This window comes from Nannospalax galili, unplaced genomic scaffold (assembly GCF_000622305.1).
Source record: "Nannospalax galili isolate Female #2095 unplaced genomic scaffold, S.galili_v1.0 scaffold124, whole genome shotgun sequence".
NCBI lineage: Eukaryota > Metazoa > Chordata > Mammalia > Rodentia > Spalacidae > Nannospalax > Nannospalax galili.
This window is the reverse complement of record NW_008352485.1, coordinates 1919397-1938420: the sequence shown is the minus strand read 5'-3', so window position 1 is coordinate 1938420 and position 19024 is coordinate 1919397. Positions and strand designations below refer to the sequence as shown.

General features: G+C 43.3%; 1 protein-coding gene across 1 annotated transcript in view; it reads left to right on the top strand.

Moving 5' to 3' along the window:
* The window catches only part of Pcsk6 (proprotein convertase subtilisin/kexin type 6), a 197901-nt gene that overhangs the window by 33431 nt on the left and 145446 nt on the right, over positions 1-19024 (top strand). The window contains exon 2 of the mRNA XM_029554306.1: positions 18283-18387. Within this exon, the coding sequence (XP_029410166.1) occupies positions 18376-18387 (12 nt within the window). The 5' untranslated portion in view covers positions 18283-18375. The remainder of the gene's footprint in view (positions 1-18282; positions 18388-19024) is intronic.

Sequence of the window (19024 nt, the reverse complement as noted above, 5' to 3'; positions counted from 1 at the left end):
AAGTATTCCCTTATAATGCTCTGCATCTTTCTGGAGTCTGCTGTGATGTTTCCCCTTTCATCTCTGATTTTGTTGATTTGGGGGTACTCTTTCTTTCAGTTAACTGGGCTAGTGGACTGTCAATCTTGTTTATCTTTTCAAAGAACCAGTTCTTGGATTCATTGATTCTTTGTATTGTTTTCTTTGTTTCTATTTCATTAATTTCTGCTCTGATTTTGGTACTTCTTCTTATCTGGTGGGTTTGGGTTTCATTTGTTGTTGCTTTTCAAGCGTCTTGAGTTGCAATATTAAGTCATTTATTTGTAGTCTTTCTGATTTTTTAATGTAGGCACTTAGAGCTATGAACTTCCCTCTAAGGACTGCTTTCAATGTATCCCAGAGATTTTGTTCTGCTCTATTGTCTTTTTCTTTTCCAGAAATACTTTTATTTCTTTCTTAATTTCTCCTTTGATCCATTCATCATTCAGGAGTATGTTGTTTAATCTCCTTGTGTTCATGTAGTTACTAGGGTTTCTTCCGGTGTTGATTTTAAGATTTATTGCATTGTGGTCTGATAGAATGCATAGAATTATTTCAATCTTTTTGTGTTTGTTGAGGTTTATTTTGTGCCCCACTATATGGTCGATTTTTGAGGACGTTCCATGGGGCGCTGAATAGAAAGTATATTCTCTGGTGCTTGGGTGTAATATTTGGTAGATGTCTGTTAGGTCCATTTGATGTATGGTATTGTTTAATTCAGATGTCTCTCTTTTAATCCTCTGTGCTGTTGACCTATCTAATGGAGACAGTGGGGTATTGAAGTCCCCTACTATTAATGTGTTGGGATTAATCTGTGTCTTAAAGTCCTATAGTACTGGTTTTTTGTTGTTGTTGTTTTGTTTTTTGTTTTTTGTTTTTTTGTCTTTTTAAGACAGGGTCTCCCTGTAGCACTAGCTGGCCTGGATTTGCTATGGAGACCAGGCTGGCCTCGAACTCACAGAGATCTGCCTGCTGGGATTAAAGATGTGTGCCACTACGCCCGGCATGTAGTACTGTTTTTATGACTATGGCTCTGTAGTATACTTTGAGATCTGGTATAATAATCCCCCCAGCGTTGCTCTTTGTGCTCAGGGTTGCTTTGGTTATCCTGGGTCTTTTGTGCTTCCATACGAATTTAAGGAGTTATTTTTTATCAGATATTAGAATTGCAATGCCTGCTTTTTTTTTAGTAACATTTGCTTGGTATATGTTTTTCCATCCTTTTACATTAAGGTAGTGCCTGTCCTCGAAAGTGAGATGAATTTCTTGCAGACAACAAAAAGAAGGGCTTTGTTTCTTAATCTGTTCATCTAGTCTGTGTCTTTTGATTGGGGGAGTGTTCAGTTCATTGATAAAGTTATTAGTGAAAGATGTGTATTGATTCCTGTCATTTTGATTTCTGTTCACATTCTTGGTGTAGCTGTGTATTTCCATAGTTACACCTTCATTAATTTTTTTTCTGCAACTATTGTGGACATGAATTCTTTCAGGCTATTTATATCATAGAAGATTTTTCTCTCCCCCTTTGAGTATAATAGACACTTTAGCTGGGTATAGTAATCTGGGTTGGCATCTGTGGTCATTTAGAACTGAGAATATTTTGTTCCTGGCTCTTCTGGCTTTCATAGTTTGCCCTGAAAAGTCAGCTGTAATTCTGTTGGGTTTTCCTTTTTATGTGACTTGCTGTTTATCTTTTGCAGCTTTCAGTATTTTCTCTTTGTTCTGTATATTTAGTGTTTTTACTATAATGTGCCATGGAGAGTTTCTTTCCTAGTCCTGTCTATTTGGTGTTCTATATGCTTCTTGTATTTGTATGGACGTGTCTTTCTTTAATTTTGGGAAATTTTCTTCTATAATCCTGTTGACTATCTGGTCCATACCATTATCCTGAGATTCTTCTCCTTTCTGTATGCCTATGATTTGTAAGTTTGGTCTTTTTATGGTATCACACAATTCCTGCATATTCCATTCATGTGTTTTCTTAAATTTTTAAAAATATTTTATTATTTTTATATTATGTGTATGCATGTATTGCCAGCATGTGGGTAAGTGCACCCATGTCATGCGATGCCCGAGGAGGACAGAAGAGGCTGATAAATCCCCTAGAACTGGAGTTACGGACAGTTGTTAGCTGCCATGTGGGTGCTGGGATTTGAACACGGGTCTTCTGCAAGAACAACCAGTGTTTTTAACTGCTGAGCCATCTCTCCAGCCCCATCTTCAAATTTTCATAATCTTTGCTTGAGTGGTCTAATTCGTCCATCTCATCTTCCAGTCTTGATATTCTGTTTTCTATTTCATTCATCCTGTTGGTGAGACTTTCTCCTGTCGTTTCTAATTGGCTTACTCAGTGTCTCACTTCCTTCTTCATTTCAGTCTGAGTATTCTTCAATATTTCTGAATCTCTTCTAAATTCATTCAGAAGTTTATCCACATCTTCTTTGAGTTCTTTGGTTTCTTTGTTTGTGTGTTCTTTAAATTCACTGAATTCTTTTATCATGTTTATAATTGTTCTTTTGAGTTCCATGTCCTGCATTATCTCTAGGAGGTTCTCATTGTACTCCTCTAGAGGACTATTGGTATTTGGTGGGGATATGTTATTTTTTTTTTCATGTTACTATTCTTCACTGCAACTTTGGCTTGTGAATTTCTTTTGTAGTTTCTGATTGTTGTGTGAGACTCAAGCCTTCCTTTGTTGAGTTTAGATATGCTTCTTTTTGTAAATTTTTTGTGCCTTTGTGGTTTTCTTGTTGGGCATGAAAAGCTGGTTGGTCTACGCTTTAGGTTCTCTCTTTTGATTTTATATTGGAATGGCCAAATTGCTTTTGTCTTGCTGCTCAGGAGTTCCCACAGAGGCCCAAGTCAGATGAGGATCAGATGCTCTCAGGCTTTCTGCTAAGGTCTGGATCCCTCCAGGAAAGATGCTGGCCTCAGGAATTTGAGGGCTCAGCTGGCCTGGGAACAGGGCCCAGAAAAGATGCTGGCCCCAGGAAGCTGATGGCTATGCTGCCCAGGAATGGAAAGGGAGGTGGGGACAGGAAGAGGCCCCAAGGGCTCCTGGGGACCACAAGGAGGAATCGGGTTGGTCTAGATGCAAATCATCAGAAAGCAGTGGGGACTCTTGGCCAAGAGGTCCAGGGGTCTGGGGTGCCAAGACAAGAAATGGGCCAGTACCCAGGCTAGGAGGAGAGATGGGGTGGGGGAGCTGGGAGGGTGAATGAGGCTGGGAGAGTCAAGGCGTGGTGAGTGCCACTGAACTTACCCAGGAAAGATGCTGACCCTAGGAAGCTGGTGGCTGTGCCACCCAGGGATGCAAATGGAAGTGGTGTCGGGAACAGGCCCAGAGGGCTCCTGGGGACTACAGGGAGGAATTGGGTTGACTTGGATGCCAAGAAGCAGGAAGCAGTGGGGATTCTTGACCTAGAGGTCAGTCCAGTGGTCTGGGGTGCCAAGATAATAAATGGGCCATTACCCAAGCTAGGAGGAGAGATGGGGTCGGGGGAGCTGTGAGAGTGAATGAGGCTGGGGGAGTCAAGGCGTGGTGGGCACCACCGAACTTACCCAGGAAAGATGCTGACCCCAGGAAGCTGGTGTCTGTGCTGCCCAGGGATGCAAAAAGGCTTAGGATGCTTTTTAGCGGGTGACAGTGCTTCATGATACCCTCTAAGCTGCAGGTGGACAGGCTTCTTTTGTGCCCCCACATCTTGGTCTATGGTATTCCTTCCTGTTGGTCCCTCCTCTGAGGCAAGCCCTGGTCACCATGTGTCTTGCTGGGTTCCCTGTTATCTGGTGCTTTGCTCAAGAAAGTTCTCAAGTCCTTGCTGAGGGAATGCATGAAGAAATGATTGGGTTCTCATGGAGACTTGTGGTGGCTAGAAAAGATAAAGACGTGACTCCAAGGAGGAAGCGGGAGGGAGGGGCAGAGTTGCCCAGCAATGCTGTCGGTAAACACACGAGGAGATGGCAGAGGGCTGAATGGGCCTTCCTCAGGTCCCTTGTTTGTAAGATGTAGCTGTGTGCCTCATTCAGGGATCATGAATGGACAGGGCATAATAGAATGATCTGCTTTCTCCTGCTTCCCTTTTAAACAGTTACTGTCTTAAATCAGTGCTTTGAAAGTTTTACTTTGATTCTGAAAGCTCTGCTCAAATCACTTTTCAGCAATATTCTTGAAAACATGAATGTCAATGTGAAGTGGAAGGAAAGCAAAGATGGCTGCTCCCCTCTTGAGAGAGAAGCTGAGGCTGGTGAAGAGAAAGAGGGAGAAGGCTGGGACTCTGTCCTCTGCCTCTCAACACACCAAGACATTCCAGATAACATTATTGAAGGGCAAACATGAAAATCATAACACAGCTCTATTTTAGTGGACAAACTAAGATATGCTTTGCCCTAGGAATGGCTGTCCTTCTGGTTGTCTTTGGGTGAAGTTATAACAGTTGCCTTGCCAGTGGCTCCTTCACTTGTAATTACTGGTGTGGGTTGAGTCAGGGAAGCAGATCGACAGTGCATGTCTTGGTCTGTTTAATTGGTGTTAACGTTTTCTGTGTCCTGAACCCCAGGCTGCCCATTTCAGTAGAATAAGCTCCTGTGGTTCAGCACATTTGGTCACTGGGCCACCTGCCCTGAGGCCATGTGGCCACTTTTCAGGGTAGGTGGCAGAGTAAAGAAAGCTAGCTTGCAGTGCGTTTACAGTCAGTCCATGGATGCAGACTTACGGTGTCACAGAGAACTCCGACTATCTCTAACAACATTGCCACCTCTTTCCTATGTCATTTTTCCCTTTAAAGGAAACCACGTGGTAGAGATGGCTAGAGGAGGAGGAAGAGCTACATGGAGCTACAGTGGTTAGTAAGGACAACTGGCAGCTTTCTTGGAGGTTGACTGTGCCTTCCTCCTCTCGACTCTTGTCTCCGTAACCACAGTTCCCAGCATCCTGAGTGATACAGGAATCAAGCCAGTTCTAGGAAAGATGGGGACAGAACAAAGAGAATTTTAAAAAATAGTAATAAAATATAAGTAACATAGTTTGTCACCAGAACTTTTTCCAGTGCACAATTGAGTGGCATTAGCACATTCATGCTGATGTGTAGCCTTCACTACCAACCACCCCCAGAGCTCTTTGTATCTTCCCAAGCTGAACTCTGCACCTGTTAAATACTCACTCCCCATTCTTGCTCCTCCCAGCCTCTGACATCCACCATTCTGTTTGAGTTTGTATGAGTTTGACCACTCCAAGAACTTCATAACAGTGGAGAATGATAATATCTGTCCTTTTATGTCTATTTCACTTAGCATGATGTCCTCTGGGTTCATTCATGTTGTAGCCTGTGTCAGAATTTCCTTCCTCTCTAAGGCTGAAGAAGATTCTATCACATGCTGGTATATTCCACGCTTATCCCCTCAGCCACTGATGGACGTTTGGGTTGTTCCCACCCCCAGCTGTTGTGAGAGTGGTGTGTCTGTGAGTATGGGTGTGCAAGTGTCTCCATCAGCTCCTGGTTTCACTGTATTGTATATAGGAAAGTCTTAGTTTTCATATTTTATTTATTTTATTTTTATTTGATGTGTATGAGTGTATTACCTGCATGTATGTAAGTGCACCCGGGTCATGCAGTCCTCGAGGATGTCAGAAAAGGATGTTGGATCCTCTGGAACTGGAGTTACAGACGGTTGTTAGCCACCATGTGGGTACTGGGATTTGCATCCCAGTCTTCTGCAAGAATGGCTAGAACTCTTAACCACTGAGCCATCTCTCCAGCTGGAGAGTCTTAGTTTTAAAGTGAAAAGTTTGAAGATTAATTTCTCTAAATATCTTTTAATTTCCCTTTGGATTACTACTCTCAAGTGAGGGTGTTTTACATATTAAAGTTTGAATCATTTCTCTCATAAAGATAAATCCTTTTTCTTTCTTCCTTTTTTAAACCTAACAATCTCCTCAAACATGACCTTCCTCCACAAAGTAGACCCAAATTGCACCCCAGATCTGGCCCTTCCTTCTAGGGTGCTGGTAGGGAAATAGCAGGCACTAGATGGGCCCCAACCAGCTTTCTTGAGTGCTCAGTGTGAGGCAGTTCTGGATCAGGTGGTACTGCCAGCCCCTACCCCCTCCTGGGTGAGCACACAGCCATTTGTGTCCAAGGTCACAGCTGAACTTTACTACATTAGCAATCAGAGGTGAATTTTCCAGGTGTAACCTTCAGAGGATAAGGCTATCACCCTGCTTCTCTATACCCAGGGAGACAAAAGTGAACAGGGGACCTCCTTGGGACAAGAACATCTGAACCCGTGTCCAAATGCCAGCTACAAGGATCACAGGCTGCCAACAACTTGCTGGTGTGTCTGGGGTGGGCTCTGCTGTATTTGTAATATTTAAAATGAGGTACTAGAACTGAAGGGATGGCTCAGCGGTTAGGAGCACTGACTGCCCTTGTAGAGGACTGGGGTTTGATTCCCAGTACCCACATGGTTGCTAACAACCATACTAAGGGATACTACATGACCTTCTGACCTCTGTGGGCATTGTATGACATGGGTGCACTTACACACATGCAGGCAATACTCTCATACTCATAAAATAAAACTAATAAGATATTATTTTTAAATGAGGTACTAATTTTAAAGACTTGTGGTAACTCACAGCTTCTTGGGAAGAATTCTGGAAGCCTGGCAGTTCTGGTTTCCTGGAATCTCCATTGACCTCCCTCCCCTTATGGGGTCCCTGCATGGGTCCTGTAGGTAGTTTGGTATCTTAGCATCCCAATTACAGAAACTGAATGCATTTCAAGGTGGGGAATAGGGCAAGATGAGATTGACATTTGCCTTAAGTACACAATCTAAGAGAATGACAAACTCAGTCAAGATAAATGACAAGTGCAGTATTTAAACAATCAATGCATGAAAATCCACAATGAGAAAAATATCAAAATTTACAGTGCAGGTCAGTGTGCCTGATTTGTCCTTCACCACAGGCTCCAGCGTGGCCTCCTATGGCATTGCTCTTGAATCTCCTTCACTCTAGAGCCTTCATTGGTATACTCTTGACTTTTGTGACCTGGACTGTTTTGCACATTAGACCAGTTGTTTGGGGCTTCTGTTTGGGTTTGTCAGCTGAGGTTCAGCTTGTGTACTTGTGGAAATATTACAGAAGTGGCTCTGGTTGTCACTATGCCTGACCACATCTTAGCCTGTTTTCTATTGCTAATAACAGTAGCACAGACAGGTAAGTGATAAAGGAAAAGAGGCTTCTTTTGGCTCATGGATCTGAAGGTCCAAGGTGAGGAGGCTGTATTGGTTATGCTCTTCCTACTGGCAGAAACCAGTGTGGTACAGGTAACATATGGCACTAAACAGGGAGAATACATTTGTATGTTCAGGTTTCTCTCCTTCTTATAAAGCTACCAGGATTCAATCATAGGGCCTCCACTCTTGACCCCATCTAATTGTAATCACCCCAAAAGACGTCAACCGTAAACACCATGGTCAGATTAAATTTCCACTCTCTTAATGTTTTGCAGTGGGGGCTAAACTCCAGCCTGATTTTCGTTGGAGACAAACATCCCGAGGCCACCACAGCCCACCTGGCTCATGCTCCATCACCTCACTGATGATGCCTGTGTGGGTCACTTGACTCTGATGTTTTTTTCAGAATTTGTACTATAAGATTTCTCCTTTTGTGGAGTGGTGCTTTGAAACCATGTAAAAATAGCCAGCTATTCCTTTGAAAGCATGAATTTATTATTAGTTCTCTCATATCTGTAGGGACTCATAGTTTCCTATGGTATTAGAATTCCAGTTTTGATAACTGTCTCTATCTGGCTTAGTCAGTGGGTGTCCTTCAGTCTGGCCTCTGTATCCTTTTGAAATGTTCTAGAGTCCTTTGGACCTTTGTTTGCTTTCTGCTAACGTGATACTGTGGATTCTTCTTGTGCTTTCCCTGCCCTAATGCTAGAATCAGCTGCTTCTCCAGGGAGTCCTGTTCTTTTTATAAGAAAATGATATTTATAAGTACCTATATCTGAGCTCTTGATGGGGTCTTGGCTTTTGGGGGAGTTGCTCTCAGGCCCAGAGGGACAGGTGAGGACCTGACATCTGTACCTATATATACATACTGTGACAAAGTAATCAGCTTAAAAGGAGGCAAAGTTTATGTTTTTCACAGTTTGGGAGGATGTGCAGCCAAGCAGTACATTCTGGTGGCGTGCATGATGGAGCTTCTTGTTACCCAGTAGCCAGGAAGCAAGAGAGAGAAGAGGGCTGACCCAATATCCCCTTCAAAGGCTTGCCTCCAAGACTTAACCCTCCCACTAGGCTCCACCACTTAAAGGGTCTACCACCTCCCAGAGGCTGGCAACCTAGCCCAGCACATGGACCCCAATAAGGACACGTATCCAAACCACAGCACATTTATATTGAGTGTATTTATTTCTTTATCTATATTGAAACTGAATTTACATGGTTATCTAATTCTAGTCTTTTTAAAAAGTATATTTTATTTATTATATTTATTTTATGTATATGAATGTATTGCCTGCTTGTATGTAAGTGCACCTGTGTCGTGCAGTGCCTGTGGAGGACAGAAGAGAGCGTCAGATCCCCTGGAACTGGAGTTATGGACAGTTGTTAGCTGCTGTGTGGATGCTGGAATTCGAACTCAAGTCTTCTGCAAGAACAGCCAGTGTTCTTAACCACTGAGCCGTCTATGCTCCAGCCCCCTAATTCCAGTCTTATATCACAAAATTCCTCCTAGGTTTCCCCCTTGTATGTATGCCTTTCTTCTCCAATAATGAGAAATCTGGCTTCTGTTGCTCCTGATGTATTGATATATTTGATCAATCCCCATTGTGGGTAACCAGTCTGCCATGTTCATTGATTGCCTAAGTTCGGCACCTTCCTTACTCACTGGGACTCAGATGCCTAGACTGGGCTGCTCTAGCCATGGATCCCATTGAGCTCCCCTCCTCCGGGGTGGATGTCTGCTGCCACTGCTGGACCCCAGCAGTGCCTCAGCCCCTGTTACCCCAAGTCTTCCCTTGTCCCCTCCTACACACATGCTGTGCTTTTCTCCATATGTTGGTTTTAGAAGATGGTTTAAGAGTTCAGAAGAGGAAGTGCCATATGGATTAGTTTTAAATTAAATAAAAACAAAACAAAAATGAATACCCAAGGGTCATTTGGATTAAGAATGAGGTACAGTAATGAATTTCACACAACCACAAAGGAACTTTTAACTAATAGCAAAGTTTGTAGAGTATTTATGCATATCAGAGGGTCAAGTAGAGAAGTCAGACATCCTCAACAGAAGCCAGAGCACTAACCATTACACATGGAACCACCCAAGCATCCTCATCAGAAGCCAAAGTACTCACCATTATACTGTAGACCCTCCCAAGCATCCTTACCCAAAGCCAGGCTGTTTGCTTTGGCAACATGAGGGAAGAGAAAATGAAGTCCACAAAATCAAAATTAATGTTTTTTCAAGAATCTGTAGCAAGTTAAGCAGCTTAATTGCACTGTTTGGGTGTCTACGTGTTGGAGAAAGTAATTTTAAAGGACTGGGAAATTGTGCAATATCTTAACTTGGGTCAGGATTGTAATTATTGCAATAACAGAATGTGGCAATGTGTATATGTGACTGAAATGGGAAGCAGTTTGTAAAAAGTGCTTTAAAAAACAACAAAATGTCCATTCTGTCGCCCTGGACTTCCTTAATTATAAACACCAGGTAGCCCAGTGCAGGCTAAATATAGATCTAGTGGCCATCTCTATTTATAATGCTTTAGGAGGAAGTCACCAGAGCAATTCAGAATTAATTTGGTGTGTAGGTTTTTATGGGCTCTAATTAGTTATGTTTTTCTTAAGCAGGCCAACTGGGATCAATAGTGTTATGTAACTGAACCCAGGCAACCATGACTTAGACGTGGACTCTTCCAGAAAGCCAAGGCCTTTGGAAGATGCCAGCCCTGAAAAAAGACCAGCAGCTCCAGGAGCCAGTGTGTTGTACTGCGGGGAGGATAGGCTTGGGACATCTGTTTCCAGCCAAGGACAGGCTCTGGGGGTGATAAAGTGGATAGTTTTTGCAAAGTTAGAAGCTATTTTTCCCATTCATTTATAAGACCTTGAATTGTGACATTCCGTGGCTGCTTATCAGGCAAGATTTAGCTGATTTGGCCAGGAGAGGTGGGGTGATGTTTTAGAGGACTGACCGGAAGTATGCACTTAGCCAATTCCTCCAAAAGCCAGCTTTCTGGCTCCAACGCTGGCAGACTTACACCTTTGTCTGCTGTCACTTCTATAGGAGTGGGTGGGTGGATCTTTGAAAGGATAGGATGTTATTTGAGGTGGTACCCAGCAGTGGTTCATGTGAGGTGGTGCCCAGCAGTGGTTCATGTGAGGTGGTGCTCAGCAGTGGTTCGTGTGAGGTGGTGCTCAGCAGTGGTTTGGCAGCATATCAGACATGAATCACTTAGATAGGTCTTTCCTCCTTCATTCCATAGAGCAATGCTGTCTTCACCTTTTTCTTCAAGGAGGCAGAGTGAGCCCCAGCTGAGCTCTGTCAGACCCCACACCTGTGCCCTTTAAACAATGAGAGAATGTGAAACTTGCATTAAAATAAAAACACATGATGCTGCTCAGGACCTCTCATGCTTACGTTCTGCCCTTTCCCTAACTCTGCAGCTTTTTGTGTTCCTCCCCATCATGGTTAAGAACCATCTTCCCCATAGCTGGCTGGTGTGCCCCTCTTGAATGAACTCCAGCCACCTGATTGGAGGAGGAACTGAGCCTTCAAGATAAGCACAGAGACTGGGTCTGCCCAGGCCAGCAGCCATAGTCACGCCCCTGGCTCCACAGCACAGTGCTCTTCAGCTTCATGACTATCTTGGGAGGGGGACTAGTTGGGAGAGAGTCCAAGTGAGGACAGGTGTGCCCAGGAGGGAAGGCAATGGGGACAGTCAGCTCTGCCTCTGTACTTCTATCTGGACTACTTTAGATAGATGAAATGGGAAAGGGGCCTCACCTGTGTTTACCTGGTGTCGTCTGGAGCTGGAATTTTGGAATTCACTTTGTTTTAGCATGTACTGTTTTTAGCTCCTTCCATGTACCAGAGGCCCAGACAGATGCCATAGGTTCCTGATGTTGAGGAGCTTATGGAGAACAGGAAGAATAGTGAGTTTTGTAATGGTCACATGTGGGATGACTGAACCTGAAACATCTGGGAAGGCTTCCTGGAGTCAGTGACAGCTGACAGTAAGTTTAACAACAGTATGAATTAGTGGGGTCAATGTCAGGGGACAGGCATCAGTCCACACAGCAGTCTGAAGCAGTAGTGAAGGGGAGGGGTCCTCACACCTGTAGCATCCCTTAAGGACAGAGAATGGTGTGGACAGGGGTCAAGCCTGTGGGAAGAGAGATGACTTGACTCAGCTGAGAAGACCTGCATGTGTCCTGTGAAGGGCTCCTGCTGTGCCCTCCAAGATAGAGAGGAGCCAGGAGGGGCTGCATGACAGTGGTGCTGAAGAGACAGTAGGCCCACACGACACCATCAGGAACAGTCAGCCACAGGCCTGCCTGCTTGGGCTAGGGCAGTGGACCATTGAGAGGCTGTTTTGGGAGGGTTAGATGGTGCCTTCTACCATGACAGACAGCTCCTCAGAGGAGGGCATCTGGTTGTGGGGGGAGGCAAAATGACACTAACAACTATTTTGGTTACAGTAGGAGTCATCTGCTGACCTCTGTGCTCTGCCAAGCCTGGGGACAGAAATGATAAGAATATGGTCCAACTCTCAACAACTTGGCCATGACAGAGTAGGGTGCTCAGGACCCATCTGGGGTAGGTAAGAGACTCCAGAGGAGCCAGTGGTCCCAAACTGAGCCCAGACTGGCTGGCAGGAAGGAGGAAGCAGCTTCCTGGGTAGGGCACAACCTCTGTTGCTACAGAACCCACAAGTCTCTTCACCACCCAGGCTTCCAGAAGCAGAACCCCCATCTGGGATCAGCCCAGCTTACAGCAGATGTACTGGAGCTATCTGCCTGATGGGGAGCCACAGACCCAAGAGTTCTGAACTAGGGGCTCAGCACTGGTTACATTCAGATGTGATGGCTATGGGAAATCCATAAGGGCTAAGGGCTTGCCTGGCTGTGTTTCAGAGCTGTTTGTTCATGATCTCTGCATAAATATACACACATGCACATATACACACTCACATAACACACATTCATATGCATGTATACAATAGTATACATATACATGCCTAAATGTTTATGTATTAGTGTATACAAACTCATGTATTTCCAAATATATATGTAAAATACATCTGAATATATAAACACACTTCAATTTATTAATTTTTATTTTAGTGTATGAGCGTTTTGCCTGCATGTTTATAAGGGCATCATATATGTGCAATGCCCACAGGGGCCAGAAGAGGGTGTCAAGTCCTCTGCAATTAGAATTACAGATAGTTGTTAGGCACCATGTGAGTGCTGGGAACTGAAGTTGGGTCCTCTGTAAGAGCGTCCAGTGTTCCATCTTTCTAGCCTTACTTTTAAAAATTATTTTATTTTATGTTACTTTATTAAATCTATGTTTGTGTGTTTATGTGCACTCTTCCTGTAGAGACCAGGTTTGGATCTCCTGAAACTGGAGTTATAGGTTGTTGTAAGCTGCCTGATGTGTGTGCTGGGAATTACTGAGCCAACTCTCCAGTCCCTCTATACACATTTATACATATTCACAAGCACATATATCTGTATACATCCACACACCTGAATGCATGGATAAAATACACATTTGTATACATATATACATATCTGAATCTATACATGTTAAACACTTGTATATCTGTATACATCTACACAACTGAACAATACAGCACTTGAACATCCATCCATATACACACATACACACACAGAGGCATAATGAAATATGTATCGTTGAACTTAACACATAACTCTTAAAATTTCCATTTTGGAACAAAGGAGAGCAGTACTTGCTGGGATATATGACTGTGTGGGAGAACTGTCTACTGAGGACAGGCACCAGGTGCTTGGACTCCCCCATGGCAGCTCCTGGCCTTTAATTACTCCAAAAAGTTCAGATTTGATGGCTAAGAATTCTGGCTGTATTATTGGATGATGTGTGATCTTGAAGAATTGATTTCACTGCTCCCTACCTCAGTTTCCCCATTGCAAGGTGAGGCTGCGCTTGCTGCCTGGGATGGGCATGTTCATCTGGTGCTTACCTGCCAAGCTCGGCATACTCAGGGAAAGTTGGGGAACTCCAGTTGGTGACCAGGTTGGGGAGTTGCTGCTGCCTGCTAACTCCATACCCTTTTGTGCTTTTCTTGTGTTGCATTGTACGCCAATATTATCTAGTTTTTTGAAATGTCTAACGGAGCAGCCTGTTAAGGCGAATTAAGCTACATTTGACTCTGCTCACTGTGGATTCTTTGATCTCATTTCTTACAGTGTTCTGGTTGAGAACATTTAGCAAGGCCTTTAATGATGTTTTAATGATGTTACCAATTTTATCAGCTAATATATATAGCTACATATTAATGTTGAATAGCAAGACATGAACATTTGATATTTGGAAAATTGTTTGTTGTATTGGATAGTGTGCTCAGAGACTGACTGTGAAGAACATATGAAAATACTATGGATGAGAAGAGAAAAAGAACATATTGAAGTTTTATGTTGGGACTTGAGAAACAGTGCCTCTCATAGCAGCAGGCAGCTTTTTTGCACAGCAGCACACAGCTTTGCTGATGAAGAGCAGATGGAAGCCTGGGAAGGGTGGAGTAGAACCCAATAAGAAGGCTGTAGGGATGATGGGGCCCTGACTCCCCTTTTTCCCATGGAGGGGAAGGGAGAGGAGCTGCTTAGCTTGTGCACGGCAGTGTCTGTGACACCCAGTGCTTGCTGTATGTGTAACAGCAGACTACCCAGACACTAAGTGGTGTGCAAAGCCTGAGACCAGTGGCCACAGGAGCAGAATCAGTGCCTGGCATAGACAGCATTCCAACCCATGGCCCAGAGACAGCAGCTCAGGATGACAAGCAGCCAGTCGAGAAGGAGGCGGCAACTACTTTAATATTGATGCAAATGTCAAGAATAAGAATATTCCTGAGCTGGGCATATAGTGCTGTGGTACAGTGCATGCTTACTTAGCATAACCGAGGTTCTGGGTTTAGTCCCCAGCACCTATTTCCTTCTAAAACAGGCTCTGTGCTGCTCCCTCCTGCCTTTTCTGTCTACAGGAGCTTCACATTATCTGAGGGTTCAAGTTTCACAGTGTCAGTTACCCACAGTCAGCCTCAGTCTAAAGATATTAAACATTCTAGAAATAAGCAGTTTATAAGTTTCAAATGTGACATACATTGCATTGTAATTATAGATATAATTATATTGCATTGTGATAGTTCTAGTTTGTTATTAAACTTTTATTATGCCTAATTGATGAATTAAAATTCATCACGAGATGTAATGCACAAGAAAAAAATCATGGTGTCTATGGTATTTGGTGCCATTGGTGGCTTCAGGCATCTACCCAGGCTCTTGGATAGGGGACTTTTGTATTCTTATGGGTCTAGTTTCTATCAGTTTGACCCTGAAGGTATAACAAAAGAAAAACAGTCATCCTCAGTCCTGTGTGTATGTTTGCCATTTAGTGTCAGTCTTTACTGCTTGTCTGTGGACAGAGTGGGGTGCTGTTGATTCAGGACTTTGGAGTGACATAGTGTAACACTGGGGCCTCTGTGTAACAAAGAGCCCTGTGGAATAGGCTCATTTTACAGGTGGGGAGACTGAGGCCTAGGGAGTCAGAGTCAGATGGAAGTGAGTTCCTCTGGCTAATCTGTGTCAGGGCAAGAGAAAAGTCCAATATCTCCTGGTTGAGACAAGAGTATAGACATATCCTTGAGAGAGACTGTGTCCAAGCTTGGGGCTGGCCAGCCTGGTGTCTTCTTCTTTCCTCATGAAGGCCGCCTGAAGTCTGAAAGAACAGTTTCTAAGCTGAGGAAGTGCAGATGAGAGTCAATGCTGCTGTGGCAGTCGGGTGAGAGCCCAAGGAGGCTGAGACAGCAGAGGAGAAGCAACAGGAAGTGCATACATAGGCGATCAAATGGGTGTGACTGTTCCAGTAAAGCCATAAAGCAGGAGCTGGGAATGTACCCAAGAGAAGTAAAAGCAGGGACACGAGCCAATGTTAGTGTACCCTGTTCATAGTGGTAGCCAAAAAGTATAACGTAAGTGTCCATCAACAGGTAGATGGATGTGTCCATACAATGCAATATTCTTCAGTCTTAAAAAGAAAGGAAATTCTGACACATACTACAATATAGATGGACCTTGAAGCCATGGTGCTAAGCAAAATAAGCCAGGCACAAAAAGACAGATGCTATATGACTCCACTAGAGTAACCAGATTCTCACTGCTTTCATGGCCAACTTGGCAAAGGCAGGAGGGTGGCTTTAGCTGGTATTCTCTTCTCCCCTGCAGTGGGACTCGACCCTCCTGCTGAACTAGATGTAAGTGTCCAAACAGATGTGGTATTGGCCACTGCTGCCCCCAGAAGCCATTTGCCTAGTTAGCATCATCGAGACCATCTGTTCCTTTCCTTGCTCCAAAAAAGCAGCTCACATTAACCTAGACCCTGTGGGCCATTGCTAAGGGTGGTTGTGGTAGGCCAGAGGTGGGAGACTTGGGGGTCTTGTGACTTGTCTCAAGGGAAGGGATGATTGCCTCTGGCTTGGAGCAGCTGCCTAAAGGCCAAGTGCTGCCCTAAATGGCCTCCCTGCCACCAGCCTGCTGACAGCTGGTGACTCTGCATTTAATTCATTCCTTTGCCAGTAAATTTCATTCAGCTCTTCACCTATTTCCCTGAAAAGGAGCTGGCTTGAATGCCCAGAGTTAAAATACCAAAAGTCGTATAATACCACCCAGGGATGGTGACTGCTCATAAGCAAATGTACTTATTAAACACTGCTGTATGTTAGGTTTCCTGATTGCCTGTGGCTAGTAGCAGGTCTATCATGTTTTAGGACAAGTCTTTGGATCACTTAGTTGAAGAAGTGCGTGATAAGATCTACCTGTTGGAAGAGAAATAAAAGTGCCTGCGTGTAAGATAGGGCAGAAACAAGGGTTAGGATGATTTTCTTGAGGTAGAAAATGAACAGAGAATCCGAACTGCAGAAAATTGTATACTGTTTACTACCTGCCAGAAGTCCTGCTAGCCCTTTCATACTTCACTATTGTTCAAATCTTGAAGCAACCAACCCTGCGAGGTGGGAGTTATTAGTCTCATGAGGAAATGAAAACTCAGAAGGTAAGCCTAGGTCTCCCAACAGGAAGGAGTCAAGATAGGTTTGGCTGAAATGCACAGCGTCCCAGACTTTAAGAGAGGAGGGAGAGGCTTTGGAGAGGAGCCAAAGAGAGAATTCCAACTCCTAGTAAGAACTACCATTTGTTAGCACACACTGAGTAAATGACACTTATTTGACTATCATGGCACTTGGTACTCTGTATGGGTGTAAGCAACAGAAACATGCCAGAGCAAGCCTAAGAGGAAAAGGAGGGTCTTTATTTAAAAAAACGAAAAGGTGTCTCCTAAACTGTTACTGTGCTCTACGGTGGCCTGACTCCAGTCTCAGGGGGCAGGGGATGAGTAGGCACAAAATCAACAACACAGACTTTGGGAGATGCTGCTCAGTAGCAGGCTGCCAGCAAGCTCGTTTATTGTGTACAAAGGGCTTTCCTATATACCCCCCAAACCTCCCCCATTGGCCCTGAGGGTTGAGCTGTATATTGTCTATTGGCTATAATCATCACATATGAATTGCTGTAGAGGAGGATTACAGTAGTATATATGCACGATATGTACAAATGAATAATACTATAGTATATATAGCATGTGTATATATATATATATATATGTATATATATAAATTACATAAGGCTGGGCATGATGGTGCATGCCTTTAATCCTAGCACTTGGGAAACAGAAGCAGGCAAATCTCTGTGAGTTTGAGGCCAACCTGGTCTTCATAGAGAATCCAGGCCAGCGAGGGCTACGGGGAGACCCTGTCTCAAAAAGACCCCCCCCCAAAAAAATTACATGTACATGTACAGATAGATATCTACAATTACTGTATTTTTCCTAAATATACATACCTATTATTAAGTTTAGTTGGTAAATTGGGCACAGTGAGAGATTAATAACAATAATGAATAGAGCAATTATAACAATGTGCTATAAAAAATGAATTACTTGTTACTGGAATCTTCCACTTAATGTTTTCAGACCACAATTGACTACAGGTAACTCAAAAAGTGAAATTGTAGGTGGGGTCGCTACCATAGTCTTAAATTCCTCCTGGAGTCAGAAGCTCCAATGGCTTAGGTCTGAGAAGGGCCACCAAAGAGTCTGTGTAAGTTCAATTCACTGTATTTTACCACTCTTCTTTCAAGGACAGTGGCTAATCAGCAATTTAATACAGCCAGTGATAGAACAAGAAGCAGGCCTCTGGGAACTGTGTCCTCATGCTCAAAGGTCATCTTGTGCTGGACAAATCCACATGATAGGGAGGGTGTGAGAATCAGCCATTCTTGAACACTGGGGACTGGACCACATGGCTTCTCTTGGTTCCACCTAGCCCTCTAGCTGAAATCTGTCCTGAAAACTGTCCATGGCAGAAAAAAAAAACAAGAAAAAACAACAACAAAACAAACCAGGACACCCCAGGGGGTCTGAATGTTCTTCTCTGACCTCTCACAATCCCAGAGCAGATGGACTTCCTTTGTGCACTTTGTGCACTTGAGAATGAGTGTCTGTTCTTAGAGATTTCAGTTTACCCATGGGGTCAAGAGGATGGAGCTTGTTTATAATGAATATTTTGGTATAGACCTGACTCAACACTAACTTAGCTACCTCGGGTGCTTGACCCAAAATAAACACTAATTCATGTCTAAAAAACTTGGCCACAATAGTACAAATTTAGACAATATTAACTTACCTCAAGATTTGATGGAGTGTGTGCTCAGTTGGAAACATTACCTAGGGATGTTTATCTAAGAAGAACTATCTGAACCCTCCTTCCGGTTCATAAATGCTGACTGTACGCCAGACACAGGTGGGCAGCAGGGCAGGGAGTCTGCTTCTTTCTGGGCACAAAATAAGCCTCAGACAACAGGAAGCGTTTTGTGGGAAGGAGAGCTTTTGAAGCTGTTTGTTAAGATGGTGTTAACAATATCCTGCTTCTTGTTTTGCAGATTGGAAATCTGGATGATTACTACCATTTTTACCACAGCAAGACCTTTAAACGATCGACTTTAAGCAGCAGAGGCCCACACACCTTCCTCAAAATGGATCCCCAGGTACACAGAGGGCCTGATTCATTCCTGAGGACTGGACTGAAGTGGTTGGTTCTGCCTTCCTGAAAATGTTCAAGTTTGGACTGTAATATGATTCTACTCTAAAATTTCACTTTCCATATCTACTTTGAATAAAGCATAGCAGAGATATAGCAAAATATCAGATTAACTAAAAGCCTGTAGTGTTTGTCTTTTACCAGACTTGAGAATTTAAATATTTGACTTTAGCTGGAAGGAACATTCAAGTGAGTATAAATCTATTAATTTTTAAAAAGTTAATAGGGCTCAGGAGATAGCCCAGTGGTAGAGCACTTTCCCAGGATGCAGAAGACCCTGGGATCTACCCCAGCACTGAAAAATTAATTTTAATTAAAAAATTAAAATATACAATAACTACAAGAGATACCTATAGAATCTCTTGCCTATAAAGAAAAGCCACTATGCTCTTAATGCAAGTATTTAATAATGAAATTAGACATCAGATATAGGGATGTTTTGTGGTCCTTATAACATATCTTAATGGCTGTCATAAACTTAAAAACTGGGGCAGTAAGAATGATTCTTTACTTAAAAATTTATATGATCTGTTTCAGATTAAAATAAGTATAATGTAAAATTATATATTATATATTTTATACTT